Here is a 20,287-nt window from a genome sequence, read left to right as displayed (position 1 = left end):
TCAAACCAGACATTATTTTTTCCATTAATGAGTGTTGATACCTACTGGAAAACTCTGCAAAGAAATCTACTCCAAGCTAATTCTTCTGATACAATATCTGAGTTTCTTTTGTCTTTCTCTTTTTTCTCTTTTTTTCAGTATTTGTTTTATTTTCCTGTTCCATATCGCAAACACAATCTTTGCTGCTCAGGAATGCATCTGTTCCTGCAATCTGGGCTTTAGCTGAAATCACAGGTCCAAATCTGAATGTGCCCTCCATTAATTCCACGGAAGCAAGTGGAGTTTTCCCACATTTTCCCCGGTGTGCTGGAGAGAAAAAATAGATTTGTCATCTTCTGTTTGATGCATCAGAAACACAGAGCCCCCCCACTCCCATGATTTATATAGCCTGGATGCCACGATTTCAGCTGTGGGGTAGGCTGTAGGAAAAGATGTCCTCTGAGCTTCCGCAGCTCTTGCTTCCCAAAAAGGACTGTGAGTAGAGGAATGGGGAGAAACATGGGGAGAGCGACAGCAGGAGGGCAGCTGCCTGTCCAGGGCATGCAACACAGGGTGTTCCACAAGCTAAGCCTCCTTCTTGATGTCTTGGATGGTGCAGGATGGTCTTCCCATGCACCCCAAAGCACAGACATTGCACCCAACCCCTTCCCCTCCCGGGGTCCCCCTGGTGTCACTCACGGGGCACGCGGACAGATCCCCCCCGTGGTGTGGGGGCACATGGGCACAGGGAGCAAAACTGGGGGTCTTTGCTTTCTGTGAAAACGTGGGGAGCACACGGGGAAGGGGGCAGCGGAATTTGGACAAGGCATAGTACAGTGAGACTGGGGATCCCCCCCCAAATCCCCATATCTGTGGGGTGACCCCAACCCTGCAGCTCGGTATCTCCTGGGATGGGGGTGACGGCAGTGGGGGGGGTGGGGTGGGTCGTGAGTTATCTTTTATTTGAGGTGCGTTCCCAAGATTTTAGTTAAGTGTAACATAAAACTGTGAAAGTTTAGCAGGGGAAAAGCTTTCCTCCCACTGACCTGGACGGCCAATCAGAAGGGAGCCCCGCACCTCCCTCACTTCTGACAACTATTTAGCAACTGAGCTCAGCTAAAGTTTCCAAAAAGTTAGAATAACTTCCTCTCTCCAAGACCTCAATTTTTTGCACAACTCCGTCCTTGAAATAAGAGCCCTTCAAGCAACCTGGAAAACGTTTGGTCAGCAAAAAAAAAAAAAAAAAAAAAATCCTCCTGTTTTTCCAAAGGATCTGTCTCAGGAATTTAAAGCACATTTAAGACACACACACTCACATAACATAAGGAGGGGGGGAAAGGCTCTTCCCCTCCCCTTCTTGCAGAAAGCATGGAAGAAAGCTCCAGTTCTCCTGTTTCCCCTGTGGATAGCTTGGGGACCAGTGAAGAGGAGCTGGAAAGACAGCCAAAGAGATTTGGCAGGAAGAGAAGATACAGTAAGAAGTCCAGCGAAGATGGCAGCCCCAACCCAGGGAAGAGGGGGAAAAAGTCCAGTCCCAGCTCCCAGTCTTATGAAGAACTGCAGAGCCAGAGGATCCTGGCCAATGTCAGAGAGAGGCAGAGGACTCAATCGCTCAACGAAGCTTTTGCCGCCCTGAGGAAAATCATCCCCACGTTGCCCTCTGACAAACTCAGTAAAATCCAGACCCTCAAGCTTGCGGCGCGGTATATAGACTTCCTCTACCAGGTGCTACAGAGCGACGAGATGGACAGTAAGATGACGAGCTGCAGTTACGTGGCTCACGAGAGGCTGAGTTATGCCTTCTCAGTCTGGAGGATGGAGGGTGCGTGGTCCATGTCGGCCTCGCACTAGCCACCGCCGGAGCGAGGCCAGCACAGCCGCCAAAGGGTAAGGAACCGCGGGGCCGGCATGCGAGGGGACACCGGGATGGGATTGTGAGGACGGAGGGGCCAGCCCTGTGGGAATTTAAGAAGAGAAAGCCCCATGTGGGTGAAATATCAAATACGGTGTTGGGAAAATTGTTGTCTCGCTGTTCTGTGAGGGTGGGAGTCTAGGAACGGGGGGAAGCACCGCTGCATGAGGTTTGCTGGAATACAGCGGCTTCGGGGAAGGGTTGGAAGACAGGCTGACAAGGGGATCCGAACCAGCTGCCCCAGACACCCTGGGTTGGTCGCATCCTTCCCTTGTTGGGGGCACAAGGTGTTCCGTAGGACCCTGCTGGGGCTGGGCGACGAGCTCGTCCCACTGCACCCCAGGTTGGGTTTTTCTTAAGAGAAACGAGCTGCAGATGTTGGCTGCTCCCGGGCCCCTTCCCCCTCCCTCAATAAATGCAAACAAAGATAGAGGAGTCCTGGTGAAATTTTCATCTGGTTCAGTTTCCCTTCCTCAAAGTGCCGGTCAAACAGAGGTTGGCTTTTTGTTGGCTGGAGCGTAGTTTCTGATTTACACTCGGAACTGAACTCTTCATTTTCCACGACGAGAAAAACCGCTTCCTCTTTATGTCGCCTTTGTAATATTTGGGGAGGAATGAACAGAAAGGAAAACAAAACGAAACAGCTCTTAATTACGCCCTCATCCCGAGCTAATTAAGGCAAGCAGCTCTGCGTTGTGTCAGCCGCTCTGCGCGGGGCCGGCACTGCCCGGGGCTCGGTACATAAAGCAGAGCCGCTATCCCGCTCTGCCCAGCACGAGCTGCTTGCTGCTGCAGGATGCAATGTGGTGATGCAAAATACAATTTCACCCTTTGGAGAAGCTCCTTAAAGACGGGAGGAAAGTTAGCTCACTGGGCAAGGTTTTAAAGGCAAACCCGTTTTGTTTTAGCAGTCATCAATGGCTGATTTAAAATCCTGATGCGGCCGCAGAATGTTATTTGAAAGGGGGCTCAAGCGGGGCTTAAGGGTGGTGCAAAAAGGTTGAAACCATCTTAAAAACCACTTCAAGTAGGCGCTTCCCTCGCGTCCCGACGCAGCCTGTGTTTGGGGGCTGTAATTAAAGTTCCTCCTTGCTCTCTGAGAGACCTCCAAGATGTAAGGCTGAAAATGAGCTGCTCTGCCCATTGCACATTTTCAGAACATAAAGGCTGCCTGTTGTCCAGCTCTGCTTTAAGCAGGTAACGCTGCTGTCGTGGTTTTCATGGCAATTACAAGTGTTGCTATTTTTGCGTTGCTGTGCCTTAATTTCAGCTGCAAGAAGCCCGAGCCGAGTCACTTCTTAAAAAGTGCAAGCTCTCTGTTTGTAAGACAGAGTGTCTTTTCCCATGCTAATCTGGCTAAAAGGGCTTCAGCAAATAGATTAACAAAACATACGCAAAACCCAGGCTCCTTGTCAAAAACAGATGTAAAATGTCCCAAACACATATTTCTTCAGCAGTTTAGATTGGCTGAATACTAAAGTGCTGGGGTGGAACAATGCATTAATTCTGTTGTTTCCTAAACGATGTGCTGCCATTAGCCGATGTTGGTTTTTTTTTTTTAACCTATTATCTAATATATGTCCATTCCTCTCCATCGTACAATGCATTAGTGGCAAACCCTGCATTTTTCTACCCCCACTTCAGACTTCTTCTCGGTGGAAATGTTAAGATCACTCCGACAAAGCGGGCTTTGTATGCAGATGCTCAGGGGTTGTCTCTGCATAAAAGAAATGGGGAGAGACAATCCTGGGCTGCGTGAAAACCTACGGCGTCGACCCAAATCCCACCGTGTTTTTGGTTTCTTTGGGGTCTATTCATACTCAACACCTTCTCCACTCCCATATTGGTGGTGAGCAGTGGATTTTGCTCAGCACTTGGGTGCTGAGGGGGGGGATATGGGCACCCCGATCCCCCCAGCTCCCCATGAGCCTTCCTCCCTGTGTCTGTGTGTGTGTGCAGACGCGTGCGGTTGAACTGTTGAAAACGCTGTTGACAAATGGCCTGGTGTAGTGCAGTGTGGTGTCAAATTCTGTCCTCTATGGCGACAAAAATTATGTCCGCCAGCAAAAATAAAAAGCCCTGATGAGATCCTCCAGAAATGCTTCAGAAAGCCGGGTGGTGGGGCATAAGCTGTTTCATGTGCCCGTTCTGAGCAGAGGTATTTTTAAGCACAAAAGGGAATGGCAAAAAGTGTAGGAAATGGCTGTCTGAGTTTGGGACCTGCTCCTGGGGACGATGACTTGCGGCACACACTGGTGAGCCCTGTTCTTCTGGGGCCATTGCAGCCATCCCACATCTCAGCAGGTTTGAAGAGAGGTAGGCGAGGAAGGGCTCTCCTGGAAAGGGCAGTCATCCGGCTGCAAAAATCAGAGGGAGATTTTAGATTAGAAAATCAGAGCCTTGGGAACTGGTATAATGCCACATGGCTGCTGCCTGTGCCAGTAGGTCCGTGCTGCTTGCTGCTGGGCCAGGAGAAGTTTTCCTGCTTGCTGGCCCTAATTTACAAGCAGCTCACTCTGGTAGTTCTGAGAGGCAGGCGCAGCTCTGTGCTTCAATCACTGCACCAGGCAGCGGGGTGTTTCAGCACATGTGCAAAGCTTGGGACTTGCTGAGCCTTCCTTCCCACCTCCCCCTCCCTGCCACCAGCACCTGCGCCCCTTCCCTTACAATCCACCTTTTCTTTTTTCCCTCGGAAAGCTCACGGTGCTCTAAACCTCCCAGGAAAATCAGGAGAAAAGAAAAGAGGCTTCCCGTTATCCCACTTGGCAGGAGAAATCCTGCCCAGTCAGGATGCTGGGGAGCACCAGCAAAGTGCAGAGCACCCGCACTCTTGTAGGTAAGGGGACTCTGGCAGACTTCTCCCCTCAGTGCCCATGGGTGGCCACGAGCCCTTTGCCATCCCTGGGCTGCCACTTGCAGCCACAACATCTTTGCTATCAGTCTGCTTTGGGGAATCCACGCATAGCATGTGCCTGGTACTGGTGCTCTTGCAGATTTCCATTGCCGTTTATAAAACGTATGAACCGCGAGCATCCTATTTCGTTACGTCCTTAAAGAAGCAAACAGATGTTATCTCTGCTGGCCTTGGGAACGAGCTCATTCTTTGGTTTATGAGAGCAGGACAGTTAGCTGGGGGTGCTGTGACACTGGAACTAAGCCCTTTTTGTCCCAAAAGCCCTATCTTTTTTTTTTATAAGCATCCTTAGAAAATGTAAATATATTTCCTTGACAGGAAGGATTGTAAAGTTTGGTATTTACATTGATAGGTTTAAAGTGGTTTGGGTCTTCTTCTTTTTTTTTTTCTTTTTCTTTTTTATCTTGGTGCATTTAAGAGCTCAGCAAAATGCATTTTGGGTCTTCTGTTTACGTTCGTGTCATTTCTTGGGAAAGAATAAATCTGTCGGGCAGCGAACAGCAAACACACAGCAGTCAGCCAGAAAGCGCTTGAATCCAGAGCCCCAGGAAAGAGAAGATGTGAGGAAAATTCTCCACTGATCAGACAGATGAAGGCAAACTGGCCACGTAAATTAATTAGTGATCATAAAGAGTTAGAACCAGGCGTAGCGGAGAGATGCGTTGGATACGAATTGAAGGATTGCTGCACGGAGCAGTAAAAGCACGTTTTTATTTAATCCAGTGCGGTGCTGTCCGTCTTATCAGGAGGGATGTGCTTTGAAGGGTCACTGAGGAAACAGTAAAGCCTCACATTGTTGCTAAGTGGTCCTCGTTTGTCTCCAAATCAGCTGTCCTCACACGCAGAGTACCTCCGATTTTAAGAGCATACAGAGCTTCATTGTTAAAACAAAGGGGAAGGGACTGCAATGCTTTCTGAGTACCTCGCTTTGCATTCCTGCCCTCGGTGTTTGCTGGGCTTGTTTCATGGAGTTAGAGGTAGCGGTAATACATCAGACTTGCAGATTGCGGCAGCTCCTTGCAGAGATGAGACAGATCCTGTAGCCCCAGATTAAATCTCTTTTGGGGATATTTCTTGTCACTCCTTCCTGCTAGCAGTGTAATTATTTTTATAGCTGCAGCATGGGAAACATTTCCATGTGATTCAGTACATCTCTGAGCCCGAAAACTCCCAAATTTAAGTCACGTTGTGAAGCAGCAGGAACAGCCTGCTTGGGGGGAGCACCACCACAAACAGAGTGAGCTCTACACACAACCACGACGTTACTGCTGCTACTCAGGGAAAGCACGCACTTTGGGCATTGCTTCTCCATTCCTTGCAAAAGATTTGGGGGAAAAGCTGATCCAAAACCTTCCGTGCCATGAAAACCATGCTGGGTCGGATTCTGAGCTGGTTCTGAGCAACCTTGCTGCTCTGCACCGTGGGCAGTGCCATCATACACCTCGGTGTCGCTCCGAGGGACACGCAGAGCCCTACACACCAGCACTCATGGTTTACTTCTCCAAATCCAGAAGCGAGGAAAACCAGCAAGTCCTCCAGTTGGATGCTAGCACCATCATTCTAATTAATGATTAGTTCTCGAGAATTAAAACAGTAGAAATATTTGCTGGGAAAAAAACAATTACCCTAGGCACCCTGGCATTTAATTAGATTTGTAGCTGTAGAAGATGACCACTCAGCAGCAACAACTAATCATACACAAACAACAAATTAACTCAGCCAGCCAATAAATCACGGCGCGGCAGCCCTTACCCCATACTCGTCTATGTAACCATTTCCATGCTAACTCAACCTGGTTAAATTCTAATTCCAGTGCTTTCCTCACACAGCCCTCGCTTTGCTGGGCCCTGTCCCAGTCTCCCAGGCACTGCTGGGTCACAACTTGTCTGCTCAAAAGCAGAACATTGGGTGCTGCACTGGTTCTCTGAGATATGCTTTCTTTTTGTGCTAACGCAGGGCTTTCATTGCATGGAGATGCAATATGTCACCCTAAGCCATCACACCATGGGAAGCAGCACCAGGAGGGTGTGAGTGGGACTCCTTCCCCACGGGAAGGCAATATCTCCTATACAAATATTAGCTAGTGACGACTCTTGAAGTCCCACTGCTAAAAACTGCATTGCAAAGAGGTTTACATGCATCGTAGCGCATTATTTGGGATTATTTTTTAGCTTCTGCACTTTGGCACCTTGGGCTGTGCTCACATTTTGCTCAGGAAAGCAACAGCAAGGCAGACCTGGTCCTCCACTGCTTGCAAAGCCATCAGACATCGAAAAGAAAACAACCCCTTTGCAGAATGCTATAGGGTGAGCTGGAAACGAGCGACCGTACATCCTCTCCCTCCCCTTTCATTCTCCTCTCATCTTCCTTCTCCTTTCCATCTTTTAACCACAGCTTGGAAAACAGAAAAAGAGGTGAAAAAAGAGACAGATGTCGGCTGGTTCAGCGTGATATATTCTTGCTGGAAGAGATCCAGTAAGCCTGCGCTAGCTTTAATTGAATTCCTAATATGATAGTTTTGCTTTGTTCACTGTCACCCGCAAGAAGCAGCTCTGCAATTTCCTTAGGAGATACTAGACACACCAAGTGCAGGCTTTAAAACATACCAATTAGTTTTGGGATGAATGCAGCCATCAAAAAAAACCCTCCGGAAGTAATTTATGTGATTATACCTTCGGTTTAAGTCATGTGGGCCTCCTTAAAAAAATCACACATTGGTGCTTAAGCTTAAATAAAGCTCAGAATTTGGGGGGGGTGGGAGGGAGCAGGGGAGATGGTCATGCAGGAAGCGGGGTTTGTTGTGCATTCTCTAGCATCCTTGCTGCCCAGTGCAGCCATTTTCTGCACCTGGCTTGTTTTTTTCCCCGTGCTTATTAGCTTCTTAATGAAATGAATTTGGCAGGGGAATCTCGCGTCAACCACAAGCACACGCAGAGGAGACTGAGGGTCGGAAAGTGGTAGGAATGCTGTTGAAAAACAAAGGGCCAGCTCAAGAGAGAGGCAGAGGTTTGTGGGCACACTTGACAGCAGGATGGTTTATCTTCAGCTAAAACCGAAACAGTTCTTCGAATTCACCTGGGGTGTGCAGAGGCACTTCACGTCCAAGAGGAACAGGGCTGTGTGGGTGCCTGACTGCCCTATGCCACCAGAACCCCATTCAGAGGGCACTCAGGACTTGGAAGAGATGGAGTGATGTTTTCTTGCCTCTTCTTGCCAACGTGCAGGTAGAGCAGGCATCCTCCACAACAGCTCCCGACTCGATGCAACCGTCGTAACAAAAAATTATGTGTTCATCCAATATATTCATGCATATTTTAACACAACATGAGCATTCTGCCTCCATTAGGGAGATTTATTATTTAGTCTGACGTGCTCATGAAATTTCTAATCTAGCTGAGTCCATTTTGCTGTCTGTCATTGGGCAGGAGCACGAGCCCGCGATGTCTGCGCTCTTCCAGCTCAGTGAGGTTTTCTACACTGAACAAGCGGATATTTTGCAAGAAGATTTTCACTCTTTGTCGCTAGAAGGGCTGTCTTTTAAGTTCTTGATGCTGCCAGCACTAAGTAACCTCTTTTCTACTGTTTGTATCTGAAACATTCATTGCTGGAGCACAGCTGAGAAGACACGGGGTCGTCCTTAGGTTTTGGTGTAGACAAGGGCTCGGAGCAGCCAGTTTGGAGCCCCAAGAGAAAAACTGCTCAGGGTGATCCTCTCCAGCATTTCCCTTGGAAACATTAAACGCAACCTAGAGATCAACATTTCTTGTGATCAGTTATCATGTGTGCACACTCCGTGCTCTCTCCTAGCACCATAACTTCACCCGTCGTGGGAGTCGGCTGAGGTGCATTTGCTCCTCAGTGCAGTTTGATCTTAATCAGTTGTTCAGATACTTCCATATGATTTCTCAGACACAGCTTTAGCTACACTTGGCTGTTGCGTTTTTTGATTTTGTTTCTTAATAAGAAACCATTTTCTAGAGAGCCTGCTCCCTGGAATTATTCTTGCACTGCACTGACTACTCTGCCCCTCGGTTCTTGTGTATTTCGGCCACACTCTTAAAATTATACACATCGTTAAGTGATTCAGATTGAGGGAGTTTGGGCTGTTCCTGCCACCCCACACCGCAGGTTCAGCCTGAGGAGCACGCCAGGAGACCTTCCTGGGAGCACCTCTGCACAAACCTGCACACAGTCACCTGAGTCCAAAAGACATGAGAGGGGGCTGAGGGGCAGATGAGGCTGCCCCTCCGATTTCCATTTTCTTAGGAAACAGAAAATCAAACAAAAAAAAAAAAAGAAAAAGAAAGAAAAGAAAGAAAAATGATATTTGGCAACGAGCAGAGGGTGAGGATCTCTGCCAAGGCCTGGACAGCTGTACCTTCTTCCCTAGCAAGTTGTGCGATCAGCGCGGGCTGCACTGAAAGCCAAGAGGAGTTACCATAGCTGCCACATTGCATTGCACTGATCCTCCCTTTGGGAGACACCTTAAAGAAACAAACCCACCCTAACAGCTACGCGAGCGCTCGCGCCTCGCCGTGCATCAGAGGAAAACTATGGGTGACCTCTCAGGCGTGCTGCTTTGTTTCTTTCTCTCTTTTTCTTCCCCAAAACCCAGCATCTGAAGACTCATTCCTGCTCCAAGGCGACAGGACACGGGAGGAGGAGAGACATTTATGCAAAACTTTTTCCGCTTTCTGCTTGTGCACAAAAGCTCCGCGTGGCTGCAGTAGTGCTCCCACATCAGGGCCCTCTTGGTGGCTCTAAATAACCCAGGAAATGGAGCAAAAACCCAAAGGGCCCCACCCTGTGCTGCTGGGGGTATGCATGGCTCTGTGTTTGGGAGCAGGTGCCCCAGTGCAGGTTCTTTCTTGGTGCCTTGGATGCATTACAAATCTTAAAGCGCTCCCTGGATGGGGTGTAAAAGTTACTGTGAGGGAAGGGAACTTGGGAAAGAATAGAGAGCATCCTTGTGGGTGAAACCTCCGTGCTGTAATATAATGGAACAATTCCCAGATTTCTTTTCAAGCAGAGACAGAAAGTTGTCCTTTCTTCAGGGCAAAAGCAAGAGACCTATTTCAAGGCGTCCCTGCTCTATCTGTTCACACCGTGGCAATATTTGTCTTTAAGATTTTTAGGCTTCCAAGACTGCCTTTCGCAGGAGCCTGCCACATGTGCTTCTGCTGTCATTAAAAGCCCATTTTCACTGAAAACATCTCCAGAATCCGTGCCAACAGACCTACCCACACCATGCATCCTCCCTGCTGTGTCGGGAACAGGCAGCGGGACATTGGGCAACCAATTGGTTGCACAAATTAGGTGATGTACAGAGAGATCAACCAACTCTCTGCCCCATAGGCAGCAGCTTCCCGGGCTCAGAAACGTGTGTGATAGCACAGGTGATCAGCACCCCCTGTCCCTTTCTGGCTCTGCATCTGCTGGCACTAGAGGGCAGGATGCACTGCACGAAAGAGCAAGTTGCACTACAGATCGCACCCCAAGGGCACACACACCTAAGGGGGTGCAAACAAGAGTCGGCCTCACTGCAATGAGGACACCCTGCAGCAGGCGTCAGTGGGACGTGTCCTATAGGTTGTTTAGCTCAAGGGCAGGGTACCAAACGGCACAGGAGGCTGCTTTGCTGCTTTCCCAGCCGTGCAACTCAGCGTGAAACATTTTGCCTTGCAAGGGGATGCTCCGGGCAGCGTTTGCTGACGCTGTATAGCAGCTTCTGTTCAAAGGCAGTTGGTGGATCAGCACAGCAGGCACAGACAAGCTCACAGCAGATGCTGTAACTCAGGCTCTTGGTTGTGTACCAAGCAGCTAGTGCTCAGACTCTTCTATATGCCCTTTCTACACAGAAAATCTGCATTTTCAATGAGATTTTTAACAACATCGATATTTCCCTATTGCTGGTATGTTTCCCTATGAATGTTATGAGAGCTGTACTGTCCACTCATCTTAATAGGATATTTAAGACCAGCTGCAGACAAAACAAGTATGGGTTTACTCCAGTACACTCCAGACTGGTCCTGCTATGCAATTATTTCTTTAGTGAAAACCTGCAGCATTTAGCAGGTTGCAATTTGTGCAACACCAGGAAAGCACCTCTGGAGCCTTGCTGCTGAAAGGTGGTGTGCCTGTAACCCTATGCTCAGCTGCAGGTAGAGGAGGCATCCCTCAAAACAGTGGATTACAGAGATGGAAGTGGGTGAAGGAGCCCCCTCACCCATCTGCTCCAGCTCCAACCCATTTTGTGCTGCTGCTTTTGGAGTGAGCTGTGCATATCTGTACCCCAAGTGCCATGGGGTGCTTAGGCTCCTGGTTCAGATACAGTTTGCCACGCAGAGTTTGTTAGTACTTGGTTTTGCTCTGCAAAGCAATGCTAATGCTTTTGGTGCATCTGTTTCCTGCCAGCCTTGTAACCCCCCTGGTACACAGTAGCTCTGCGTGCAGTGTGTAGTCAGGGAAGGGACCTGCATGCAGCAGGACTCTGGTTTCATCAGAACCAAGCCCTGCAATCAGCACTGCTGCCCACCTCGTGCCCCCAGCAGCCCGTCCTCCTCTCTGCATGGATTATCCATCCACTCCCTTGTATTTTTAGGTGATTTTTGCATCCCAGGGGGACCCGACTGCTGCCAAATGGAAAATGGCTCTGCACTGTGGCAGTTCTGAGAAGCCTATCTACAGCAATTTGTATGCATTTCACAGCTCCTCGCTCACAGATCTAAATTGCAGATGTGCTCTTCAGATTTAGAGAGGGACAAAACGGAAGTAAAGAGGTTAAGCAGCTCTGTGAGTCACACGAATACACGACCTACTGTTGATTTAGAAACCTACCTCAGCAGTAAATACAGAACAAAGTTCTCCAAAATGTTTAACCTTTTGTATTCTGGCCAGCCAAACAAATAAACGAGAACAAAAATACCTTCTCCAGAGTCCGAAAAGCAATAATCTGTGGTGGGGTTAGTAGAAAAATAAAACAAAACTAACCAACCCAGAATGTGTTAGCTACAGATGAGGGGGAGAAAAAAGAAAGAGGAGCAGACACAGAAAGCAGAGACAGGCACATGCATTAACTGAGCTGATGAAGGCTGTGCTGCTCCCTGAGAATGGTTCCAGGCCACAGAGAGCAGCGGGCACAAGCAGCCGTGTTACAAAAGTGCATAAAGAGACTGCTGGGCTTGGAGTTTAGGGCACAACGGGGAACAAAATAAAAGGAAGTACAGTCCAAATTCTGCTTGTGCTGAAGTCAGTTGTAAAACTTCAGACCAAGAGGCACTGGCACCCACTGTGTAGGGGAGAGCAGTTTGCACCTGCAGCTGCTTGGACTCAATGAAGAACGTTCAGTACAGTCTCAAATTATTTGCCCACTGGCAGTTCAGTTGTTTCTTTCCGGGGGTCTGGAAGCCCAAGGTTGAGTGTAAAACATGTTTGAGGTGTATAATTCAGGAAAAAGCTTGCTGCATAATTGCAAACAGGCGTAGCATGCAGGCTCACTCACCTACCAGAGAATTAGCTGCACAGCGGGCAGAGCACAAGTCTTATTGTGCATGCAGGATACGTATGCAGTGCTGTCAACAAAGCTCTCCAGAAGGCTCTGTGTGCATTTAGGTGCCCTTACTTCAGCTTCGGGAAGCCCTGCAAAAATATTGAAGGTGGCTGAGCCACGCAAACCCCAGAGATCCTGTTGAATGTCTCTATTTCTGCCTTCAAAGCACAGGGTGTAGCAGCGGAAGGAAAGCATTCCCTGGGATTTGAGGCACTGAGTGGGAGTTTAGAGAAAGGCCAGCATCTGCTGATCTCAGGGTACCACCAGGAGAATAATACACAAGGATATCAAGGAGTTCATTTGGGCCAGAGCCATCCCAAGGACTCAGTTAAAGCAGAGTTGCTGCAAAGCCATGCAAAGTGACCAGTGGAACTAAGAGGGCTTTAGAGTCCAAACAGTTGCAATGATCAAAAGGAAAGCTGATGAGCAAGTATTTGTAGCATAAATCAGATTTTCATTAAATATTTAGGCAGTCAGAGGATGCTGTGCTATTGTTTGCAAATCACCTGGGATTGTGTGAAAGCAGGCATGTATTTAAAAAGGACAATTTTGGTCAGCTTGACTCACATGGGACTACAAGAGGATGCCAGTAGAATTAGGGTTTGATGCGGTAACAGCAATAGGAGTTTCTGGTGCAGTAAGAAAAGCAGGGAAGACTGTTCATTACAGATGTTATTGAGCCAGGAGTGTTCCCAAGTTGTAGGTGTTTCCAGAGATGCATTTCTGTACCTTCCCCTCCCTGTCTAGTTTTTTTTCCCCTTTTCTACCCTTTGCTGTAGATCCTAGCACACTGGCATTTGTCTGCAACAAGAAGACACAGAACTGTAGGATTCTCTTTTGTGCTGCAGCTCTTCTTGAAAAATGCAATGAGATCCTGGGGAAGACCTTCACCTTTTTGCAATGTAACCATAGCAGGTGATGGTGGTGGGAGGGAGTCATTCTCAAGGCATTAATTGGCAGGGAGCTGTTGTCAGCTTCCTCTGAGGTGAGATCCATCACATGGGAGGAGGATTTCATGCTGTTTTTGAAGGCTTCTGCAGGGAGGATTCTTATTTCATCCTCACTGTGTGCAAGTGCCCACTCCACACCAGAGCACTCAACAGAACTCAGCCTTTAGATTGCCATTATCACTTTTCTCTGCCCTGTTATTGGGGAACCAACACATCCTGATGGACAGACTGGAACTGGAAGGTGAAGTTAAAGAGTGTAGGACCCCTCAAGAGATGATTTTTGTTTGAGAAGCTCTGAATTTCCTCAGCCCTTTAGAAAATACCACCCTATGTTCAAGCCTGAAATTCTTGATACAGCTGTTTCAGTCCCTTTGAAAAGCTTCTTTAAGCCGTAAAATGCAAGACCATGATGAGAAGAGATTAAGTAATATTTGCATGCTATTAAGTGTGCAATTGAAGGTTCAGGAAAAGACACAAGCTGGTGCAGAGCCACCCCTACATATGTCCTGTTACTGCAGCATGCCCAGGCCAACTCCACAGACACTGACCACCACTTTCCTGCACTTGCAACCAAAGAAGACTTCCCACAAGAATAGCTCCCTGTTATACTGGAATGCTTTGTTGTCTGAACACAAACCTTTGCTCCACATGGCAGGGCACCATTATTATCCCTGCCTTAAAGAGAGGAACTTAGTACATGGAGATGCTATAGCCCAGTAACAGCATCCAAGCACTTTTAGCCTTTAAGTTCACCTGAGAGCAAAGCTGCTTCATCTACCACCTTTACTGCAGCGAGCAAGCAATTCTCTGGTGCCTGTCCCAGATCACAGCTCCCTTTCCTGGAAAGGCAGACCACAGGCATCCCCCTTGGCTGCCTCATGCCTAGGAGCAACCCTCAGCCAACAAGACAGCTTGTCTGGGCCTCAACCCCCACTCTGGTCTTCTAGAAGTGGGATTGTGCTGATGACATCAGAGGTGACCCCTTGGGCCAGTCAGGGAGTCCCTAAAGCTGAGTGCATGCACACAGGGCTAAGGACGGATCCTTGCAGACATAAAAAAGGAGAACATGTTTTCCCCAGACAGATACAAACCACTGATTGCTGCAATCACAGTCTAGCTTGTGTAACCAGGCATAGCTCCAATGAAAGCAATACAGCCAACTCCTCTTTTGGTTAATGGAACATAAATGGAAATGGTTCGAGTGGTTTGTACTGGAGAAACCTGACAGCCCTATCTCCTGGACTTAAGTGCATGCCATGGCCAGAAACAAAGCAGGCAAGTGGAATGATTGGAGCAGGGGGATATACCACTGGAAGGAAAAGCAAATACATCAGTTCTGTACATTGCCTGGCCTTGCTGTGATAGTGCTCATTTCAGCTAGCTTTCTTGTCTCAGCACTACCCATTTTGGAGGTAACATGCAAACACATGAAGAGGAGTATAGGGCCTTCACATCCATCAGGATGCTTTTCCAGCACTCCAATGGAACAACTCAAGAGTGTTTGCTAAAGAGGGACAGCGGGAAGGGAAAGAAAGAAGGTATTTAATAACTCCCAAATCATTTTTAAAAAATCATTAGCTATTATTTCAGCTGCGTGACCTCCTGAAGGGACTTTCTAGAGGGCCAGATTATGCAGTCAACTAAAAATATAAATAAGTAAAGAGAGGGCAGAGATCACTTAGCTCAGCCAATTTGTGTGGGATGACAGGTTAAGCTTCCTGTAGGGTGCATGGATGCACTTCCTGGACACAACTGTGGCCTGACAGTTCCCCTAGTCCGAGGACACCTCCACACTCTCTAGATATGGCACAAGTAATGAGCTACCATTTTTATTTCTGAAGTGCTGGTTTCCAAGTATGTGTTGCTAGTCCTGCAGGAAACAGATCACGTCACATTGCTGCAAGATTTCCAGCTGCAGCTCAAGCAGGCTGTGGCTTCAGACACTAGTTCTCAGCCAGACATGCTTCTCTGGGTAAATGTCTTTATCCTTCTTGGCTGAAGCACTCAGTGTGGGTAGGCTAAACAAAAGTTTAAAAACTCCTTCCCATAACACTATTTCTTTCTTCCACCTTCAAGGAAAAAGCCTGTTCCCCAAAAAGCAGTCCCCCTGAGCACTTCTATTTCATTCACTCATCTGTTGATCTAGTGAACTGCAGTCCCTGAGGGTCCTTTAAGCTGAGGAACAGCTGACTCTTGGAAGCCTATTTACTTTTCAAGTGAGAATGTGATAAGAAATATCACTAATCACTTTAACTAAAACATGAGGACCACATGGAAGAGTCTCCTTCCATAAGATAAAATGTCTAAAATCAGAATCCCTTCAGCTGTCAAACGCTTGGAGGAAGCTTAGTAGAAAGATGTTACTTAAGGCACCCATAAATTGAAAGTAGATGTCCCATTTGAGGAAAACAGTACTTTCCTCCTTGCTGGGAGATGGAAACCCCATCTTTAGCAGCAAGATATCAGTGCACACACTGCTTCCAGCCAAACACAGAAATTAAATCAGGAATTAAAACTACAGTTACACCAAGGGTCCTCTGCTGAACACACAGACCTCTGTGGTGTATCCCTTTGGCTGCACTCCACCATAGCTGCAAAAAGCATCCTTAACTTATGAGAAGTGCAGAGGAGTGAAGTTACTTCAAACACCTTGTGCTCCTCCATACTTACAGTATAGGCATTATATGTGCTGAAAACACAAGATGCATGTAAAACTTGATTGTATGGAGTGGAAAAACTGTTCAGCACCAGTTGCAAACACAGGCAAGCCAGATGAGAAACATGTGAGCAGCAGTTTCAGGGAAAGACCCCAGTGCCTGGGGGAGAATAGGCTCAGCTCAGGTCTGCATGTCCTAGGACTCACAGTCTGCACATCCTAGGGCAGCTTGTGAAACTCAGAGAGGAACAACATTGCCAAGGTCAAAGCATAAAAATTGTTGTTTTGAACAGATGCAGAGGGCTCCTCTCCCTCCCCCAGAAAGAAGACTGCATCAGTACCACAGTAATATGGGTTATTAGCTCAGTAGGAAACTAGCAGGGTTCAGATTCAAAGGCTCAGACAAGTCCAGCTTGCAGCTGGCAAACCTAAACAAGACCAGCCAGCTGGCGTTGAGCTGAGTCATCCACACAGTAATTTGGTTGAAAATGTTGACTTAACCCATTCATATAATTACCCAAATCCAAAAACCCTGGCAAGTAGAGTCAAGGAAATGTACATCTGCCTTCTGCACAATGACAGACTGGAAAAGATCATGTAAACCAATTTTCCAGGGCTTTTTATAGACTTCTGTGTTTGCATTACGTACAATTCAAATTCTTGGTAGTCGTTTGTTAGGCTGTTCTGATTCAGCAAAGCACATGACACATCCTCAGTGCATGTGATGAATCCTGTTGAAGTCATGGGGGCTAGAAGCACTCGTTTAGAAATCAGGCATGTGATTCAGTACGTTATAAATGAAGACAAGCTAAGGACATGTAGAGTTTTTTATTTTCCTTTTCTTTTTTACAGTTAGATTGCTTCTTAAGCAGATAGGTTTCATCTCTGCACATTTTTCTCCCCCAGAAGTTTGATCTTGTAGGAATGAGAATGTTTGTTCGCCTTCTTAAAAAAGTAGGAAGTGAACAATCAGCTTCTTACTATTCTTCTCCAAGCCAGAAACATTAGATTTGTGGTGGAAAACTCTAAAGAAAGCTCTAAAGTATCTGTAGGATGGCTTATCTATGTTGTGAGACAGCAACATAGAAAGCTGGTAGGCAGCAATCAGAAAATGCCACCTTCAGTGTTCACTGCCAGCTCACTGATACGTGGGAAAACAATATTATTTAAGGAATCACTAGTTCCTCAGCAACGAGACATTGCAGCTGGTGGAGAATGAGCTTATAAAAGTACAACCTCTTGTAACAGAGCAGCAGATCTGGGTAGGGCAAGCTGGTCTCGGCCCAAGAAGCACAAGCACAGTAATACAGACTTCTGAGCATCTGTCAGACCGGAGTACACCAAAGCCAAGAGATTTTGAGTGAAGCAAACAAGACCATGATGAAGCATGTAGCACGCTCATAAGCACACACAAAAGAACCATAGGCTGAATCCCCTCTAGGTCTGCAGTCCTCCTACCACTTGTCGTGGGGATGAGCCCTGATACAGAACTGTGTTAGGAAACCCAGGCAGCAGGGAGCCAGCCTGGAGAAGAGGATGGCAAGGAAATAGGGTAGAAGAAAGGATATGTCAGGCTTGCTTATATTCACCAGGTTGTAGGTTGAGATCTAGAAGGCTGGCTTTAAACTTGGACAGTGACATCTGTTTAAAAGGAAAAAACTGTAGAGGTTATGGAAAGGGTTTCATGTGCAGTAAATGCTGTAAGAAATGATGTAGTGATGCATGACAGACAAGGGCTCTTGCCAGGTTTATGACCATAATAATGTATGTAGGGTGAATACCCCAAAAGAATAGTACCCACACCAAAGAATGAAGGTGGACAGAATATTTTTGTATAGCTTATCCAGATGGTATAAAGACAACCAGTAAATTAGGAAGAGCTCACCTGTCACTGACAGTTGAGGCTCACCTGGAACTCAACGTGAGAGGAATCTCCAACAAGAGACTCTTCCACAGTGGTGGTCAGCCCTTAAATGGGGTCTGGCTTCTGCTCACACAGGTACACTGCCTTCACCTGTGCTCCTGCAGCTGACTCAGTGCTCACCTCAGGTGATCCGTCAGTGGTTCAGGCCCTGATTCAACAGTTCCCATACAGTGTAGCTGCTGGATCCCTGAAGACAGCAAGAAATAGCCTCTGACACTAGCAAATCATGAGTGCAATGCAAGCTGTGCTCTACAAGGACATGTGTTTGAGGTCGTGACAGTCACTCCCTAGGCGTGGGGCAGCCATTTTACAGGGTGTCCATAAGCAAGTGCAGCTGACCTGTTCTGCAGTCGGGCTCCTGCCCTGAGGATGATGATGGCATACAGCAAGCCCTGCCCTATGTATGACCTGATGGCTGTCTCTGAGGCATGTCATGGTTAGTATCACTGCTGGAGTGCCTTATTCGATGTCAAGAACTTTTTATCATGGCAGGAGTGTTTGGTATATAAAGTACAACTCCCTCTGCATGAGGGCAACACCCAGTAACCCCACATATTTTAAAGAGTTGGTCTATTCTTGCTATAAAAAAGATCAGAGTGGCTTTATTGACTGCAGCGGAGTTAAACTGGTTTATTCCAAGTGAGAATTTGGCCCCTTGACTTCAATGAAGCTGTGTTGATTAATCCCAGATGGAGACCTGGCCTGGTACAATCCCTTCCAAAAATCCTGGGAGATTAGTAACACACACACTGAATCACCACCGTTACTCAGAGTCTGGGTGGTTATCAAAAACCTGCACCTGCTGCAATGGGAAATGCTGCTGGGCTTGGGCCGAGTGACTGCAATTGTCAGCTTCAGGGACCAGGGTGTGGTGAGCGAGGGCACATTCTTCAAACACTGCCTCATGAGAGGGGGGAGATGCCAAGGCAGCCTGCTTTCCTCTGCAAATATTTGGGAATGTGGCCTGGGATTTAAGTCCTGGCTCTGATAAAACCCAGGTATGGTGGCAGGGAGATTGTTGGGCAAGGAAATGGGGAAATCCCTCTCCTTCTCACTGAGGTTTTTCTGTGATGTTCTGTAAAGGTTCTCAGTATAAAAACTGCGAATGGAATCATCTCAGCTTCAGAGAGTCTGTTCTGGCATCAGACAGAAGTGCCATGTAGCAAAAGGGAGACTCCAAATCCCCACTTTAGATGCAAAACCAAACCAAACCAACAGCAGAAATGCACATCTTTTTGCAGCAATCATGCCCAAGTCCCTGTGCCCTCAGGGTGGGCACAGTTTCCTGGTGTCACAGGAACAAGTGCTGTCCTAATGGGGGATGGATCCACTGAGAACTAAAAGGACTTTGCTTTCACAGCAGTCCCTGAGCACACACACATGCTCTCATTCCCGTACTGATGCACATGTATTGCTGTAGGGAGACAGTGAAGTTGTGCCATGGATTACAGTGTGGACAAACACCAAAATAAACCTCTTCAAAGACTGATATTGATGTTTTCTTTGGTCTCCGGTGGTAGAAACACAGGGTGAGCAATACGTAGCCCACCTTCCCAGTGTGTTACCCTTGCACAGTTGTTACCCGTGGCTAAAGGATGACAATACCTCTTGCCAGCTGGCTGGCTGGCTGGAGGTACCCCTCATTTGCTCTGAGACAGTGTCACACAGGTCAAGGGGACCAAAAAGGGCTCAGCATTGCGTGCAGAGAAGGCACGGCGTCATAGTCAGGAAAAGAAATGCCTCAGCTTGCAGTTTGCTTGCTCCAGCTCTGCCTTCCAAGCGTTTCTGAAGTCAGGCATCTGGAACGTGATGTAATCTGAAGATTGATCAGCAACAGCACACGTACAGCTGTGCACATCTGGCATACAGGTGTTTCGGCTGCTATTTGTCAGGAACTGTATCAAATATTAAAAAGCATCTCCAGTTCATAAGGAAATCTTACCTGTCCTGCAAGATTGTTCACAGGAGTGCACAGAATGCCATTGATGTTGTGCAAACTGTCCCTGCTTTTTAGTGGGTGGCCCAAAGTTTTATTTTTTATATTTAATAAGGATTTTGAACCAGAGATGTTTCTGAAGCAGGGTTGTCACTGCTGTTAATACCACTGGCATTAAGCCACCAGTGGAATTAGTTGAGTTAGTCATAATGGATAGCTGCTGTCACCCACTTGCTGATTTACTCTTAGGAGGCAGTGTTATTAAGTATTTGTACATGGCCTCTGTGCTGCACTGATGAATAAAAAGTAGAGACCAGTCCTCTCTGTGCTCAGCTATCTATGGATGCTGCATGGCTTGCTCCAATGCCCCCAAGCCAGAAAAAGACATTTCTTCCTCCCCACGGAGGTGATGCCACTAAGGAAGTTTGCAGACTGCAGCAGAACGTATGCTGCACACAGGAAAGAGG

The 20,287-nt window shown here is 47.4% G+C and overlaps 1 protein-coding gene across 1 annotated transcript in view; it reads left to right on the top strand.

The window, feature by feature from the left end:
* Window positions 1-1,092: 1,092 nt before the first annotated feature.
* The window catches only part of TWIST2 (twist family bHLH transcription factor 2), a 31,006-nt gene continuing 11,811 nt past the window's right edge, over window positions 1,093-20,287 (top strand). The window contains exon 1 of the mRNA XM_065750791.1: window positions 1,093-1,866. Coding sequence (XP_065606863.1) covers window positions 1,348-1,830 — 483 coding nt within the window. The 5' untranslated portion in view covers window positions 1,093-1,347 and the 3' untranslated portion in view covers window positions 1,831-1,866. The remainder of the gene's footprint in view (window positions 1,867-20,287) is intronic.

This window comes from Cyrtonyx montezumae, unplaced genomic scaffold, assembly GCF_038088225.1.
Source record: "Cyrtonyx montezumae isolate F1298 unplaced genomic scaffold, pur_monq_1.0 scaffold_7, whole genome shotgun sequence".
NCBI lineage: Eukaryota > Metazoa > Chordata > Aves > Galliformes > Odontophoridae > Cyrtonyx > Cyrtonyx montezumae.
This window is presented reverse-complemented; position numbering and strand designations above follow the sequence as displayed.